This window comes from Cetorhinus maximus, chromosome 5 (genome assembly GCF_964194155.1).
Source record: "Cetorhinus maximus chromosome 5, sCetMax3.hap1.1, whole genome shotgun sequence".
NCBI lineage: Eukaryota > Metazoa > Chordata > Chondrichthyes > Lamniformes > Cetorhinidae > Cetorhinus > Cetorhinus maximus.
This window is the reverse complement of record NC_135883.1, coordinates 123,388,648-123,406,751: the sequence shown is the minus strand read 5'-3', so window position 1 is coordinate 123,406,751 and position 18,104 is coordinate 123,388,648. Positions and strand designations below refer to the sequence as shown.

General features: G+C 43.6%; 1 protein-coding gene across 1 annotated transcript in view; it reads left to right on the top strand.

Moving 5' to 3' along the window:
• The window catches only part of cfap206 (cilia and flagella associated protein 206), a 48,983-nt gene extending 32,095 nt beyond the window's left edge, over positions 1 to 16,888 (top strand). The window contains exons 8-13 of the mRNA XM_078541331.1: positions 3,407 to 3,526; positions 4,313 to 4,511; positions 9,138 to 9,278; positions 12,456 to 12,649; positions 15,432 to 15,563; positions 16,429 to 16,888. Coding sequence (XP_078397457.1) covers positions 3,407 to 3,526; positions 4,313 to 4,511; positions 9,138 to 9,278; positions 12,456 to 12,649; positions 15,432 to 15,563; positions 16,429 to 16,662 — 1,020 coding nt within the window. The 3' untranslated portion in view covers positions 16,663 to 16,888. The remainder of the gene's footprint in view (positions 1 to 3,406; positions 3,527 to 4,312; positions 4,512 to 9,137; positions 9,279 to 12,455; positions 12,650 to 15,431; positions 15,564 to 16,428) is intronic.
• The last annotated feature ends 1,216 nt before the right edge of the window (positions 16,889 to 18,104 follow it).

The following is an 18,104-nucleotide window of genomic DNA, read 5'->3' as shown; positions in this document are numbered from 1 at the left end:
TCTCCCACCTCCCCATCTCAAGGGACTGAGTTCATGTGAGGTGTGCTCCTGGGCTACCACAGGAATTGTGTTCATTCCATGCTTAAAAGGCTTCAACAGTATTCTTGCCAGAAAGGCCCCATTCCTTCAGTTCCAATTAGAGCTGAAGATCATGCTGCAAAGTCTTTTCTTGAACCTGGAAAAGGCCTCGTTGGGGGTTGGGGGGTGATGGGAAGTTTCCAGGATCCTCCTGAGAGAGGTGTGGGCTGGTAAAGGCCTGGGGTACATAGGAACGGGAGTGGGCCCTTCAAGCCTGCTCCACCATTAAATAAGACCATGGTTGATCTGATTGTGGTCTCAGCTCTACTTTCCTGTCTGCCCCCCATAACCCTTGACTCCCTTGCCTAACAAAAATCTATCTAACTCAGCCTTGAATAAATTCAAAGACCCAGCCTCTCCTACTTTCTGAGGAAGAGAATTCACCAGTGACCCTTAGGAAGAAAAAATTCTCCTCATCTCTGTCTTAAAAGGGAGACCTCTTACTTTTAAACTATATCCTCTAGTTTTAATCTCCCCCACAAGAGGAAACATCCTCCGGGTATCCACCCTATCAAATCCCGCCTGGATCTAATACGTTTCAATAAGATCACCTCTCATTCTTCTAAACTCCAATGGGTATATACCCAACCTGTTCAAACTTTTGAGGCAGATTCTCCTTCCCAACTGAGAACCATTGTGGATGCATAATTACATTTGACCCATGAAGACAGCCTGGTATCAGGGCAGAGTAACGTGGAATTCCTGCACTGATGCTGTTGAGATGGACTAAAGGAAATGAAATCCATAATCTAAAATTCAAGTCAAAAACAAAATAAATTGTGAAACATTATGGGTCATAACTCCCAAGCTCCCCAGAGTTGTATTCAGGAGGAGGGGAGAGGGAGAGGGTAGAGGGAGGGAGGGGGGTGGGGGGAAAGGGTGGGAGGAGAGGGAGGTGGGGGGGAGAGGGAGGGGGAAAGGGGGAGAGGGAGGGGGGAGAGGAGGGGGGAGAGGGGAGGGGGAGGAGAGAGGGGGGGACAGGGGGAAGGGGAGAGGGAGGCGGAGAGGGGGAAGGGGAGAGGGAGGAGGGAGGAAGAGAGGGGAGGGGGGGAAGAGGGTGGAGGGAGGAGGAGGGAAGAGGGAGGAGGGGGGAGGGAGGGGGGAGGGGGAGTTACCCCAAAGATGCGCTGGGAAATCCCCTTCACAAGTTCCCAGGTTCCAGGTAATGTTTGCACGGCAATTGCCGGAAGTGCAAGCTTCCCTGGGCAATTGCCCTGGACTCGGAACCATCAGCAAATGTGATTTAAGTGGCAAACTTTGGATGGTCCCAACTGGGTTACACCGATAGTTACCCAGAAAATGTTAGAAAGATTAAAAGCACTTCTAACTTCTGGGTAACTATTGTATAGAGCCAGGGAACTCCCCCCTCACCCCTGGCTACTGCCCCTCACGGCACACCCCCAACTCCTGACATCCACCCCCCCCCCCCCCCCCCCAGGAGTCTCCCCTTACCCCACAATCAATGCCCCTCCCCCCCACAGGACTCCCCACACCCCCAAGGGATTACAACCCCTGACAGGAACTTGCCAACCCATGGGAATCCTCCACCCCAAAAGGAATCCCCCACCCCTCCCCATCCATCAGGCCTGATTCTCACCCCCACCCGCACCCATCCCCCCCACCCCCACCACCGAGGCCTGACCAGACTTCCAATGCTCAACCTTCCCCCCACCGCCTTTGACCGTCCCATCCCCGCCGATCTCCAACCACCACCAACCTCTGACCACCGCCCTCCGATTCCCCCCGATCTCCAACCACCCCCCCCCCCCAACCTCCAACTCCCCCCTCCCCCAAACCTCCAACCCCCTGACCACACCCCGATCTCTGACCCCCTCACCTTTGACCCCTCCAGCCCCCACTTCCAACTCCCTGACTTCTGGCGCCCCCCCCCACCACCCAACCTCCAACCCTCCCGCCAATTCCGATTTCCCTTCCCAAACTCTGATGTCCCCCTAGAACCATCACCACCCTCCCAAATCCTATCTACTTACCAGAGACACTTACCTTTAAACTTCAATGGATCGTTAACTTACCTGGTTTACGGCAGCTAGCGCCATAAAAAAGGGGTTGCAGACTCCTCTTCGACTGAATTGCACTTCAGCTAGATAGACCCCAGGGACACACTGGATCTCGACTAGCCTGATTTGGAAGGTCGGGCCAGATAGGATCAAAAAATGTTAAGGTAAGAAATTGGGTACGAAGTGGCAATCCAACACTGATGGCCACACTGAGGAAGTTCAAGCCCTATATGCCCTTGCTCTGTTGTGCCTTCCACTATCTTTTCTTCATTTTTCCCATTTTCCTCTGAGAAACAGAAATGGCAGATTTTGCTTATTCTCTTGTTAAGGGCCATTTCTTTCCTGTAGAATTACAGGGATGGGGAAAGGTTTATTCTTTTCTTTCTCCTACAACTATTCTTAAACCTCAAATCTTTTACTTCTGTTCTTTTGAACGAAAGTCCCCACCCACTCCGGGCTAGCAGGTGATTAAATTTTCTGCATTTTCTTCCAAAATGTCCATCACTTGTGCCCAAGGCTCTTGTCATCCTCAGTCTTCTTCTGTATAATTCCATTGCCATTATGGCTTTGACCAAAACCTGGCTCACAGGTAGTGAGTGACACCTTGCCCCTTACTGAAGCACCCCACCTGATTACATTTTCCACCATTTTCTGTGTCCAAACCATTGTAGTTATGTTGTGGCCCTCATTACCAAATTACACTGCGCTTTCCCCTCTTTCAGGCTTCTAATCTGGTTCCATCCCTCACAAAGCAGCCACATTGGGCTACCATTTTGAGCATCTTTTAAAGAGATCCTCTGCTACACTCATGGAAAGCTGTTTAGGATTGGTCAACTATTTTATGTATGTCTGATCTTCCGCGAATATGGCAAAAATTTTGCTTGTTGCTCAAAACCAATGCTTCCTTTCACTTGAAACACACTTCCAGCTCTCCCCTTTTAGAGCCCTGTTACCTGCCCTTCAATACCAACTGCCCTACTGGATTTTCCACCCTCTAGATTAGCAAGCTGTCTACAGGGCCCACATTTTGCACTATCATCAGCTTTCTGAATCAACGTAACTAATGCTGGGTTATGAACATGGCCTGAGCACCATACTGAGCCTTTCCGGTGCTTGTCGGGCTCTGCCCCTCTGCCTGATATTCTGCCAAATACAAACATTTTACCCCCCGCACCCAGCATATCTCCCCCCCCGCCGCCACCCAAGTATATTCTAGCCTGCTGCTGGTTCAGTGTACATTTAGAAGTACAATTGGTTAGGGGCTAGTGACAGACTTTATTCATTGTCTGCAGTGTTTGTTTCCTCCGCAGGCTGAAATTGTCACATGTGCTAAACAGATAGAAATGTTACAACATCAATTAAATAAACGGATGTTGGATCTGAATGCTGTAGTCAAGTCAAAGTCAGCAGTGCCCACCGCTCAAGTCTATGTAAGTTTGGCTTTATAAGGTTTGTTCCTGCCACTTTAAGACTTGTAGAACTCTGGTACAAATGCACCTTTGTTTTGCACTATTCTGTGTTTCTATTTTAATCAAAGGAATAAGAATCACTGTGAAAATTTTTAAAAATTGTTTGATTAACCGCTCTCATTTCTCACTCTTGGTCATGTGGTTTGGTGACAGGTACAGGAGAACATGAATGCCCAGTAGGTGCAAATTGGTAAACCTGGGCAAAAGCAGGACAATTACCTCGCTCATAATTTTAAAAGTCAAGTATTCACAATTCTGCCGAATTAGGAAGAAAAGTGGAGAGAAGAGGGAATCTGGGTAGTTTGCACCAAAAAGACTTTCGTTAGAAATGTTTCACATAAGCACACTCTCCTGCAAAGCTCACCCACTTTGGTATTAGGGCCAAGAGCCCCAGTTGATTTTTTTTTTGACTCTATGTAACCCAGTGGCATTCTACTTTAAAAATCTTCTTAAAACAAACAGGGTAATACCACTACTAAAATAGCAGAAAAGGGGTTTATTAGATAGCAGGTGATGCTTTTGTTCATAATATTAACAGCTAGGCGCTAGAAGCTTCCAAATTTGTATGAGGAGTGAATTTACCCATTCAACAGTTGGGAAAGTGATGGTGGGGGTGTTTAACCGTTTTTACATACAAAGACAATTTCATGCTTGCCATAACTTTCTCAAAACGCCTTATATATTATATAACGAATTCTTCAACTTTATATTGAACCTAATGTAGATTTCTGTTTACCTATTATACAGCCTCATTTTATTGCTCTCTCCAACCTGTGGACCTCTTTCCAGGATGAGATGGTGCTGCTCAGCGTCTTCAGCAACTTAGTAACCAACCTAGATCCATATTTGGGAACTCACTCACAACTATTTCCAGATGGTATCATTGGGCCCTTACTGGAGGGAGTGGTTGTGAAAACAGACGAGCAGAGGTTAAGTGAGGTATCAGGTATGCCGGACAGGGACAGAAATGTCGTCACTCCAGTGAGTTTTAAATTTGAGCCTCCCAGCACAGTACTTTGCTTTTCAGGGGAAGGCATAGTTGAAATTTGGGCACAGGGGTCAGTAAGCCCACAGCTGGATTCCTCATTCATGGTTGTGGGACAGTGAACTTTCCTTTCCTGGCTGATTTGCCAGGTAATTGCTAATGAGAACCTATTGCAACATCTCAATTACAACAGCCTGCACTTGTCAGCATTCGACATCAAGAAAATAATAAATTAGCCACATGCCCACAGAATAAAATTGACACTCTCAAGGTTATTTTCTGGTGGACAACTGACAGGATCAGATTGGCGGCCTGTTTTACACTCAGTCCCCTTCCGCTCTCTGTTGACTTGGATGAGAAGTACAATTGGCTAGAGTGGCAGCTGACCCAATTCTTTTGGTTTCCCACTGGGCAGGTTCGGTTAAATGACCCTCTTATTGTAATCTGTGACTGTAGTATCCTGAAGGGAGCACATCTAAGGTTAAATATATTGATGTTATTCGTTTTGCTTTGGGACAAAAGCAAAATTTGCCCTTGGTCACATTGTATACTCCACCTTCACCAATGACTTAGTGGATGCCACAAAAAGCAATCGTGTTCCCTTTTCCAGTGACAGCAAAGTGCTATCTCAAATGCTGAAACGACAGAACCCTTAACTGTATTTCCACTCCTTGCTTTCATGCAATTTTCCAACTTATACCTGCCAGGAAGATATCATAAACCAGTCTGAAAGGGTGAGGATAGGGGTTGGGGCTTGGACAGTGAGCATAGTGAAGATGATCAGAGGTTTGGTCAAAGTGACGCTTGAGGCTATGTTTTTAAGCAGCCTATAAAGTTATTATTAATGTAAATGTTGTACAAGTGCTCACTACCAGTAGGGAGCTCGTTAGCAACTGCATTTATCAGGATGTCATGGATGGATAAATCTTGGGGAACATGGACACAATTTTCAGCAAAGCTGCCCACTGGGTTTGTAATTTTGCAAAATTGTTCCTGAGAAGTTAATGTATAGGATTATGTTGAGGTGGCATTAAATACAGAACTTGTGGTCATCTTCCATAATTGACCAAACCATCATTTAAAATTTACTTGATGATGCAAGGCATCATCAGCATTGGTATAGAAATTATTCTTTCCTCTCAAGCTTTAAGTTCCAGTCTGTGCTGAGTTAGTTGATCTAAGCCAGGGCACTGCAAGATGGTTGCTGCTATTGAGCTCGATCCTTCCCATTTCTGATTGTTGACCATTGGCATTTTCTAGATAATGTTTGTGTGTCAATATTGGTGAGGATAAGTTCAGGGTTTGTTGTGAAAATCCCACCACAATCAATTAGGCTGCCAAATCTCACTCTCTGGCTTCACATATGAAAAAAAGCTACTGACATATCAGAAAACTCCAGGTATCATTAGAATCATTTCTCATTGGTTAGTGTGGAGAATTGGTTTGGAAATAAAAAGCCACTAAAAGCTTACCTTCCTTCACTTCTCCATCTCACCCCCAAGCTTGGGAATAGATGTGCCTCCAGTCACAGAATCACAGAATCTTTACAGTGCAGAAGGAGGCCATTCGGCCCATCGAGTCTGCACTGGTTCTCTGAAGGAGCATTCTACCTAATCCCACTCCCCTGCCTTATCTCCGTAACCTTGCACATTCTTTGTTTTCAAATAGCAATCCAATTCCCTTTTGAATACCTCGATCGAACCTGCCTCCACCACCCTTTCAGGTGTTCGTTCCAGACTCCAACCACCCTCTGGATGAAAACATTTTTCCTCACATCACTTCTACACCTTTTGCCCATTATTTTGAATCTGTGCCCTCTAGTTCTCTTGAGTAGGAACATTTTCTCATTATTTACCCTGTCCATACCCCTCAGGATCTTGAATACCCCTATCAAGTCTCATCTCAGCCTTTTTTCCAAGAAAAACAATCCCAACCTCTCCAATCTATCCTCATAGCTACAGTTCTTCATCCCTGGAATCATTCTTCTGAATCTCCTCTGCACTCTCTCCAATGTCTTCACATCCTTCCTCATGTATAAAGCCCAGAATTGGACACAGTACTCCAGATGAGGCCTAACTATTGTCCTGCATGAGTTTAACATGACCTCCTTACTCTTGTACTCAATGCCCCTATTAATAAAACCTAGGATACCATGTGATTTATTAACTTCTCTCTCAACATGCCCCGCCACCTTCAATGACCTATGTATGTTTACACCACATAAATGCTTGTGCTTCCTCTCTCAGGCCTGAGGAGATTTCTGCCTTCTCATGCTCCAGATTTTGTCACTCAGTGTTCTCAGAAGCTGAGAAACTAACTCAATGTCACTCACACTTCAATTTGAAGCTTGTAATCCTCTCAGCGGAATCATCCCAGATTTGATCTAAGTACAATAGTAGGCAGGAAAAAGGACGTTTTACCCATCGGCAGCAATTGGTGGCTTTTCAAGCCATCTTGTCTGCTTCCCGCCTCAGTAATTATGCAGCCACAGGAAACACACCGTCTCGCTGGTAAGCGGCCTCTGAATTGCCTGCCACACCGTTACCTCACTGTTTCCTCACTCTGGGCGCCATATCTAAATTGCAGTCGCGCACACAGTTCTCAATGCTTTCAGCCTAGGACTGCTCCAGTGAAGACATGGCCCTGAAAGTCAGGAAGAGTTCAGTGACCCGTCACTGGAATGCCTTTCGGAGGCCCGCTGTGATGTCCTCCACTTCCACTCTGGCCGCAGAGGTCCAGCAATCTCACCACTCCGGCTTGGGAGGCGATGGCAGTGGTGGTCAGTGCCAATACTGCACAGAAGAGGTTGGCCTTCCAATGGTCATCCAGTGCAGAAAGAAGATGAATGATCTTACCTGTGCAGCCAGGGTAAGGCAACCATCTCATCACTCTAAACTCTCACACTCACAAGGCCATCACACATTCACTGACATCTCACTCACTGCCAGCTCAAGGGACATCACCACTCACTCTCTCACACACACCCTCGTATCTCCATCTGGCCTCATCTCCTCTGCAGACTGTCTCCTCAGCCCTCATCGTCTTGAGGCCACTTGCACAGATCAACATGTGCCCCCACACACACCCTGGGTTACCCCCCTTCCCCAGTACAGCCCTCAGCCTGCAGCATCTTCCCTTGCCTGAGGCCTCTTCTCCCCCTTCCCCAAAAAAGCCCAGCGCTGCAGATGTTGAAAAGCCACCCCCGTCTTAAGGCTGGTCTGGTAGGTAGAGACCTGCCCGTGAGCCCCCGTAAAAGTGATCTGGTGCTGCCTGTGAAGCTTGGCGCTGATGACTGCGAGTGCTGCCTGAAGCAAGGTAGGCAAACAAACCTCAAAGCCCCGAGTGAAGTGTAGCCGCCAGGTGCACATCCTCATGCCGATGTGCCAGGGTGATCCAGCATGAGGTGATGATTCCAGCAGACAGGACTTATAATGATATGCAGATAAATTACAAAGAAGTTCCTGACGTCCGGCGATGGGAAGTGCGGCCCACCATTGACGGGTAGAGTAGAGGATTGCAAACTGGTTACATGACCGCATGAAACCAATTTTTGGCCTTCCCACCATATTGTCCGCTCATGCCCGCCATGATGCCCGACGTCAATGGGCGTGGAAAATTCCACCCCTAGTAAACCCCTGGTTTAGCTGGCGTTACCCATACAAATGTTGGCAGAATATAGATATTAGTCTGTGATGCCAACGCAACTAAAGCAGAAGAACTATGCTCAACTGTTGTATTCCCTGCCCAACTGCTCCACTCCTCAGTCCATATCCCAGATGACCCAAAAGCAACATGGGGGGAAGTCAATTGGTAGATAACCAAAATATTGAGGTTATATTTTATTGTTCCTGCATCTGAGAGCATTAGATTGCCTAGGCACTTTGCATAAAAGAAAATTATACGGAGAGAATCATATGCCCATAAGGCAATCTTCCTGATTTTCTGTCTATTAGTGAATGGAAAATTGAGCAGGTTCCTTTAAAGGCATACAATCCTTTCTATCTGATTTTCCTTTATGCTTTTTGCTCAGGTAGCCCTCTGTATCCAGGAGGAAGAATAGAAAAATCAGTAAAATAAAAGCAGGTGCTGGAAATCTGGACTAAAATCAGAAAATGCTGTAAAAACTCAGCAAGTCTGGCAGCATCTGTGGAGAGAGAAACAGAGTTAATGTTTCGGGTTAATGGGAGAATGGGAATTTTCTTGGTAGTTCTGCCATTCCACTCAATCTGCAAGCTCTTAAAGGGCCAGCACCGATGGGCACCAATGGACATGGTCGCAAGATCTACACATGATTAAGAGATGTTAAGTGGATAAAAACCTTTTGTTATTGCTACTATGACTGGCTGTGGTTGATTGACATTTTTATGAAGTTTTTCTGAGCAGATTTTTTCACAATAGGCTTGTCAAAGCCTCTTTGCTTATGTTGTATGTTTCAGGCGCATTCAGAGCTCTGAAGAAGAGTCATGCGAACTCAATAGGAAAATCAGTCCCGTTATCTTAATGTAAATAAGGCAATTGCGTAACAAGCAGTGATGAGGGATTACGCTGAATAACACCAACTGTTCCTTGTACTGTTTCTCTGCTCAGGGCAAAGAATTATTCCATCAGACTTCAAGAATCGTGAGTGGATCTTTCCAGAAGACATTCTAACATATCGTCAACCAACTATACAGTATCGAGGATTTTGTGCCTATGCATTTGGTGCAAGATATGGTCTTCTTCTGAGAGGTATACAAGATGTACTTTTTAGTTTAAATAGTTTTCCTAATTCGTGAAAAGCCTTTGCTTGATCTGCACACTATCGTGGTCTGACAAGGAAACTAGGCAACAGGTGGTTCGTCCCTGCCAAGTTCTATGAAGTGACTGCTAGGTCATACACATTAACTGGTTATTAATAGCTCTCCTATGGTAGTAGTAACCCCAACAACTTGCATTTATACAGCATCTTTAACACAGTAAAACGTCCCGAGGCACTTCACAGGAGTATTATCAGACAAGATTTGACATCAATGAGATATTAGGGCAGGTGACCAAAAGCTTGATTAAAAGGTAGCTTCAAAGTGTATCTTGTAGGAGAAATGAGAGAGATGAAGAAGTTTAGGGAGGGAAGTCCACAGCTTAAGGGCTTGGTATTGAAGGCACAACTGCCAATGATGGGTAAAGGGAAATAACTCTCCAGGTTGCCAGTCTCTTGAGGAAAACGTGAACTTTATATGGTACTGTCCCATATGAGGTGCCTGAGATTAGAACTCAGCAATGTGGGGGGTGGCCTTGGATGCAAATTTATGTCCCACCACTCCATGGTGCTGTAGTACATTGTGTCGCTATGCTACCAGATGTCACCATTTTAGCTTATTTTAACTTCACTGATCTTTATGGCCAGGCCTTAGGAACCAAAGGACTTGGCTGAGTATATAGCTCTCTCCCATAAGCTTGTTCTAAGCAATAACAATTAAATCATCTATTTAACTTAAAAAGGAGAAGTACTTTCCACTTTGCCAAATGATCAGGAAGATGAAAGCATGGACCTATTGGTAACCCCTCAGGGGGAATATTATAGCCCCTGCAGCAAGCGTATTTTCGGTGTTGGGGGGGTCACATAAAATAGGTTGGGTGGGTAGCCCACCGCTATCTGCCCAGTCTCCATAATATGGTGGGTTAGGGGGAACCTGAATAGGGTGCCCATTAGCCTCCCATCCTTAGGCCTATTGAGTGCCTTACCCACCCAATTAAAGGCCTCAGTCTGCCTCTGCAGAGGAAGCCACTGCCACTGCTGGTCAGTGGAAGGTGGGCAAGAGTGGGAAGGCTGTTTTTTTCACCAAATTTGGCAAAAGGACAGGAAGGAAGGGGGTGCCTTCTGCATGGGGTGCCCTGGGCACATCGGGGACACCCCTCGCCCCAAGATCGTACCCCCCCATTTTGTGCCTCCAAAACCTACCCCGTTTTCTAGGGTGCCCGTTCCCTCCCTGCCCAAGAAACAAGGGAGTCACATTGTCCAGTGTCACTTCTTCATGGGCCTCTTTTCAGGCCCAGCAGCAGCCACGACTCTCCTCCGGCCCTCTTCTCTTTCAACTGAGGGGCGGAAGTCTGACCTTCAGCTTGTTAAGACCACACGCAATTATGGCTGTGGGGTGGCCTTTTTAAAAGTCGGTCAGTTTGCGACTGAATTTTCTTCCTGGGTGGTGGTGGTGGTGGAGGGGGGTGTTTGGCAATGAGCAGTACATCTCCATTCATCCCCCCTCACCATCCGAAAAAGGTTCAGCTCCCTGTTTCGGGGTTTCTGCACTTGCAACATGTTGAATGCAATAGATAGGGTAGTTTGACCTAAGTCATTATTGCTGCAAGTTATGTGATGGGAGAGCACTTTTGGACAAAAAAATGTTCCTGGTGCAGGCATTGGTATCCCAGTAAACTAAACGCAGTGCCCTTTCATTTCAATATTTTTCAGTTGGTCCTAATGTGTGCTGTCCACATGGATTCTGGGCCACTCTGGGTGTTGGTAGCAATTGGCTGACTGCTTTTACAGAGCCAACATTTTCTTTTTTTATCTATCAGACACACAGTCCTCATGGGAGAATTGGAATTTTCTTGGTTGTTCTGTCCTTCCATTCGATCTGCAAGCTCTTAAAGGGCCACAACTGATGGGCACCAACAGACATGATTAAGAGGTGTTAAGTGGATAAAAACTTTTTGTTATTGCTACTATGAATGTTTTATCAAAGCCTCTTTGCTTCTGTTGTAAGTTTCCGACTATTTCACAGACTTGGCAAGTCTAGCAAAGACTTGCCAATGGCTCACTCGTTCTGTGCATAGTGTTATAGGTGAGCAGTATGGAGAATGCATGGGGGCATGGAAGGAGCCTGGGGCATGTGAATGGACATGGGAGATATGGGGGGTGCATGGAGAAGGCATGGGGGCATGGATGGGGCATGAGGTGTGGGTGAGGAGTACAGGCTTGAGATCCTGACAGTCTTGATTAGAACTGGGTCAAAGTCTCAGTAAATGGAGGCGGGACTTCAAGGGTCCCAGCCTCAACATCCGCCCGCCTCTGCTGCCGCCTCAGGCCTGCCTCCAGTGGCAGCTGATCCAACTCCTTTCTGCTGTCCCCACCACCCCAGAACAAAACTTTCCCGACTCACACCTCCCATCTCCTTCACGAAAATCCGCGCCATAATATATGACCAACAACTTGACCCTTCATCATAAATTTTGTAAATTTAGTCAGGAATAACATTAAAATTTAGTTTAGAATCTTCCCCTGTCTTATTTGTTAAAAAAGGAAAAATATCTGTACTTTGGGCAGTTCATATCCATTATTCCTTGTTTTAGGCAGATTACAAACAAAAAGTAACACACCAGATGACCAGCTGTGGGATGAGATCCCCATTTCCTTTTACTTTCAATGCTTTCCTTTTTGAATTAACTGTGGTTAATTGATTTAGCATTTCTATAGAATCCAGTTAGTCTTTCCCCATGTACCTGCTATTTTTTTCTCTTTCAAGTATTTATTCAATTCCTATTTTAAAGCTACTATTGAAGTTGTTTCCACCAAACTATGAGGCAGCATATTCCAAATCCTAACCACTTGTTGCATAAAATGAAGTTTTCCTTCATGTTGCTTCTAGTTCTTTTGTCAATCGCTTTAAAGTTGTGCCCCTCTGGTTATCGACCCGTCAACCATTGGAAACAGTTTCTCTTTATTTACTCTCTTTTGCCCTGATTCACTCAAGGAAATAATATGGACTTTTAATCATTTCAGAGGTAAACACACAAAGGGTCGCTGTAGACTAAAAAGAAAGTATCACATATAAACTGATATTGTCATGTTATATAAGTAGCAGAATAATTGGGTATAAAATATTTTACAAGAGTGTCATAAAATAATCTGTTCTCTATTTTTTTCAGGAAACCCAAATATTGGAATTCTTAAATATCAAGAAAAGTATTACATATTCTCCTCAAAAGAGGCTGCCAGTGCTTTCGCTCAAAAGCCTGATTGTTACATTTCTATGGCAGCAGAGCATGCTAAGCACTCTGCAGAACTCATTCAGCTCCTGGAGCTCCATCAGCAGTTTTCCACAATCACTACCTATACAAAGGTATAGCGACTTTAGATGAAACTTCTCAAAGAAAAGTGGCTACAAACCATGTTGTTTGCACTTCTCCACGCAGTTCCAGTGGGATCGCGATTCCAACCTCCAATATTCAGTCCAATAAACAGAAAATACCATAAAATTGCAGCATTGAGCCCAAGAATAATGATGAAAACACCAAAAATACTGAGATTCTAGTAAAAGAAGCAGATTTTTGAGGGAGTTAAATGTATATTTTGACTCCATTCCCACTTCAAAATCTTCAGATAAGAGGGCATTTTCTCTTAAAACACTTTTGTTTTCTGGCCAGACGTTTTTCCGCACCTTTATTAACAATATTTTGAATATTCAGTGTTTTGGAACAAGGTACTGATGGTGATCACATGCACAAAGTAGCTAAGTGGAATAATCGAGCTGTACTACAGGCAGAAAAGAAGGAATAAGTGACAGCAATAGAGAGAAGTATAGATGGCAAAGAAAAGGCAAGAATAGGAAATGAGATGTACTAGAGACAGTATAATATAGAGAGAAGGCTACAAATATTCTGTTACTTCAATTTTCTCCCCTTGCCAGTCATGTGACCTTGGATTTGGAAGTCCATGAAATTTAAACACCAATTATGTCATTCAGGGTCTTAAAACAATTGAAATAAATTAGAATATTTTTCTCACCCGGAACCTAAAAATGTCCTTACTCTGTAACATTCCATTATTACAGAAAGACTTGCATTCATACAGAGCCTTCAAGGGCTCATTACGTCCCAAAGCTCTTTATAGTTAATGAAGTACTTCTGCAGTGTAGTCATAGTTGTAATGTAGGAAACAGAACAGTGGGAAGACTTTTTTAAATTATGAAAACAAACTAAATACTTAATTTCACTTGTATGTACATCTCAAGGCAAAATAAAGTTACTGAGGTTGCTGCCTGTTGTTACAGACAGGAGGGGGATTAATTTAAGCAGCCTTGATTTCTCCTCTCACTACCCGTCCATAAACAGGTGTTTTTGATTTCTGATTTCCCCCTTTATAAGTGGTGTCATGTTTTCCCCAACCCTTCAGTTTACATCCAATCCTCTATTAATAACCCCACAGCAAACTCGAGATAAGGTAAAATAAGAGGGCTGGTTTATTTTACACATACACAAAACGCGGGAAAGGGGTTTCGCAATGTTCGCCCCTGTTTGCACTCATACAGTAAAAGAGGGGTAAGGGAAAGAAAGTGGTTACAGGGCAAGACCACGATAAAAATACGAGTTATGGTTTCACTTGAGTCCAGAGTCCCAGAATCAAAATGTCCAGAAGTTAGCAGGCTGAAACTGTTGCATGGTAATCCATCTTTCCAGAAGCAAGGGCTTCCATGACGGGAGAAGACACGTAGAGATTAATTAATCTTGAAGACACAGACACAGAAGTTCCAATATTCCAGTAGTTCACAGTATAGATGAGGGCCAAGCACTTTACCTGGACAGAGCTTTTTCTGCTGCTATTAGTTGGTAAAGTGGTAGACTGGCTGGTTTCAGTTCCACATGGCAATATTACAGGTTCTAGCAGCTTGGGTGAGGTCATGTGACATACCTCTCACTTCTTCTCCTGGGTGTTGGACAAAGGATGTATTTTCCCAGGTCTGGAATCTTGAGGTGTTTAATAGAGGAGTCAGGGTTTCTTTTTTCCTTGCAGACATACCGTCTCCGTTGGCCAACTCTACCTTAGAAATGTAAAGGGTGTGGGTACATTTCTTTGGAATTTGATTTTCTGCAGTCACGGGGCATTAGTGCCTCTTTAAAGGTAACAAGGTCCCTGCTAGTTTCTGACGGATAGAAATTCCTCTGGTATGAATCATGGCTATTCAGGGTAAAGCCTTGGTCCATTTAAAAAAATAATAATTTTACAGAGTAGCCAGGTTGACATAGATATATATTTTCCTTCCTGTCTTCTGGCCGGGACATGGTATTCTCTCAAAGCTGGCTACAGGCATGGACAGTGGGCAACCTGTCTTAACTCCTGATTCAGAGAAACTATCATTGACAATGCAGTGTACATATGTCTGTACAAGTTTCTTTAAATGTCAGTTCTATGCTAATACTATAAACAATCTTTGGTGGTAAACATGAATAAATTCTTTCTTGCAGTCAATTAAGACTTTGTGGAGCTCTTTCTATTCCAGGAAATGAGGTACAAAATCCAGAGCACAAACAGACACCTATTTCATAAATTTCCAATGTAAGATTTGTAACCTTTAGACCAGCGGGTCCAGGAAATTTCAGTAACTGGACTACGACACCAAAGCAAACTCATCGTTACAATAATATAAATGTTATGCTTCTAAAATAATGACTGTAAATTTAAACATAAGTTTTACAGTGACAAAAGCTATAGTTGACCTTATTGCCCCAGACCAGGGAAGAAAAAAGAAAACGCCTCGTGTTACCACTGCTTATTCCTATCTAGTAGCCCATGACGGAAGGTGTGCATGTGTGGACTGAATTGGACTTAGTTGTGATTAACAGTTTATTGAAACTCATTCACCAGGATCCCACATGGCCATTTAAGCAAGATAGTGAAGATCTTCAGACCAGGAGGAAAATTTCAATATACTTGATTTTATATAATATTTTTTTAAAAATTAATATTTTTGTAGGGGGCACGGGGGTTGTTGAGGACTAAGACAAGTAAACTATTTTTTATAATTCAGGCATTGAAGAATAAGTCAGTTTTCTACAGTTCTTCATCATTTTGCAGTCAGATTCTTGTCTTTTACTCCTTTATTTTCTTTACTTTCTAAATTCTAGGCAGCCAGCTGCATGAAACCCATCATAAAATATGACAGCTGCACGCAAACTGACACTCATATCCTGGAGCCGAACATTGTCAAATCATATGAATGGAATGAGTGGGAGTTGAGAAGAAAAGCAATTAAATTGGTGGGCATGCTTTTACTTAAATTTAATTTGCCAAAATTTTTTTGCTTATAACCCACCAACCAAAGCTACTATCAGCTGGCAATATCCATACCTATTTATTTATAAAAAGATTCATCAAGCATACAGTGCACAAGTGACTAGCTACATTGCACTCATGTCACTTTATTACAGGTGCAATGTAATAAACTGACAAGCACATTTCCATTGCCAGTTCCCTGATCAAACAACTGTTAAACTCATGATGGATTTAGCTCTATTTTGTCTACTAACAATGTGATTTTGTGACCTTACCAGAATATATATTATACATTATATGCTGTAACACTCCAGTCTTTATAAAATAGCATATCATGCAACACCATGGGAGAACCATAAATATATCCAATGTATTAAAGTCTTGCCTATAGTATGCACCTTAGTGTAAATGTCCGTCTCACTACCTACAACACTTTTCCTGTCATATTTTGTAATCACACAACTGTTATAAATGTGGAACGTGGAACTTGAAACATAAACAGATCAGCCATGATCATATTGAACAGAAGAGCAGGCCTGAGGGGCCAAATGGCCTACTTCTGCTCCTATTTCATATGTTCATAACTTACCTTCTGGCTTACCAGGAGCAGTGCCACAGAAGATTAATACACCTGGACATAGTTAAATTACTTACAGCTGATTGGCTCAAATTTTATGTTTTTTTAATGTTTAGCAGAACTCAACAGATAAGGATCATTGAAATCAGGAAGAATTGAAATCGCCAAACAAATGTTGTCTCCACATAAAATACTGTGAACAAAATTGTGATTTGCACTAAATGTATTTAGGCCACAGAATAATGGCATTTTAACTTCTCCAATTTCTCCAGGCAAATCTGCGGCAGAAAGTCACACGCTACATACAGACAAACCTCAGCCACATGAGAAGAGACAACACTTCCCAAGTCTACCCACCAAAGAACAAGGCAACACAAACAAAACAAGACAATTCCAGCAATGTGCCCAAACCACAGGTCTTCTATGCTGGCTTGCGTGGAGGGAAGACTACAGAACCTACGCATATGATCAAATACAACTTAACAAGAGCAATAGATGAAACATAAAACCGAACCTCCCTTTTTGAAAAAAGGCTTAATTAATCAATCTAACTACATTTTTATTTTGGCTTCAACTATCAAATTTAGTATTAAACGGTTGGAGATGATACATTTAGCAGCTATAATTCTAAGTTAATTCTTGTTATTGTATTGCAGACGTTTTAGCAGCATGTTGTTACCCTGACAAGCAAACACAAATTTATGAGGCTCTCAATAAAATTGTTTAAACTAGTTGATGTTCAAGATGTTAGCCACAGCCTGGGTGGAGGAATTCAAGCAAAACAGCTGGAGGAACTTCTGAATGAAGGCTCCAGTAATTCTATAATGGCTTATAACACAATGATTGACGCCGCTGGACTTGCAAGCCAAGAGGAAGAGGTCCAGGCACCATTTTAAATTGGCCCTTGGCCTCATTGGAATAAATGCTATAGGCGCTCCAATATAACTCACCAGTCCCAAAGAAAAGGTGGAAGGGGAACGGCGAACAGGAGGACTGTGAGCGCAGTATTAATGTGAAGGCAGGAGGAGCACTCTTTCTCCTTCTGTTTCCACCATAAAGTAATTTCTTTTACAAAAAACTTGCCTGCCAATTTGAAGGTTGGCCATCTCATTAACCCGCCGCAGAACTCGAAAATACAGGTAGAACTTGTGAGGCACAAACTCTTGACTAGTTTCTACAAATGTAGAAAATGGGTTCTGAAATGAGTGCAGGACCCTCCTTTCAGTCCTGAAGTGAAAAGAATTGAAAATCTGAAGAGATGTATAACAAGCGATTCAATCGGGATCGTCTGTTTTACATTATCACTCAAAATCAAAACTGCCTTCATGGCTTCTTCCAGTTGAGCTTGCCTAAAGACCCTTACTGTTGTACAGGTATGTCTATGGTTCTTGGTCCAGGATGTCATCTGCCTGCTCCGACGTGAGGTCCCTTATAGGGTGATTTATGTTGCTGATAAATTTAGTGGCTTAGACAAATAATGTATCTGGTGCTTGGATGATATCACGGGAGGCTGGGAGGTTTAGCATTCCTTTCCTGACCTTGAGAAGGTGATGGTGGACCATCTTACAATAGGATATGTGGCACAGAAACAGGCCATTCAGCCCAACCAGTCCATGCCAGTGTTTATGCTCCCCTTGAATCTCTCCCCATTTTTCTCACCTATGTATACCATCGTAATCCTCTATTCCCTTCTCCCTCATATGCTTGTGTAGTTTACCCTTAATTGCCTCTACACTATTCACTTTAACCACTCTCTGTGCTATGGAGTTCCACATGCTCACCACTCTGGGTAAAGAAGTTTCTTCTGAATTCCATGTTGGACCTATCTTTTTGAACCATGTGATTGTTACGACCAGTCCTCACACAAGGTTCCCCCGATTTGTTATGCCGGACATGGTACCCCAAATTGTTATGCTTCCAGGTGAGAAGGGATGAATTGGTTCCTCTT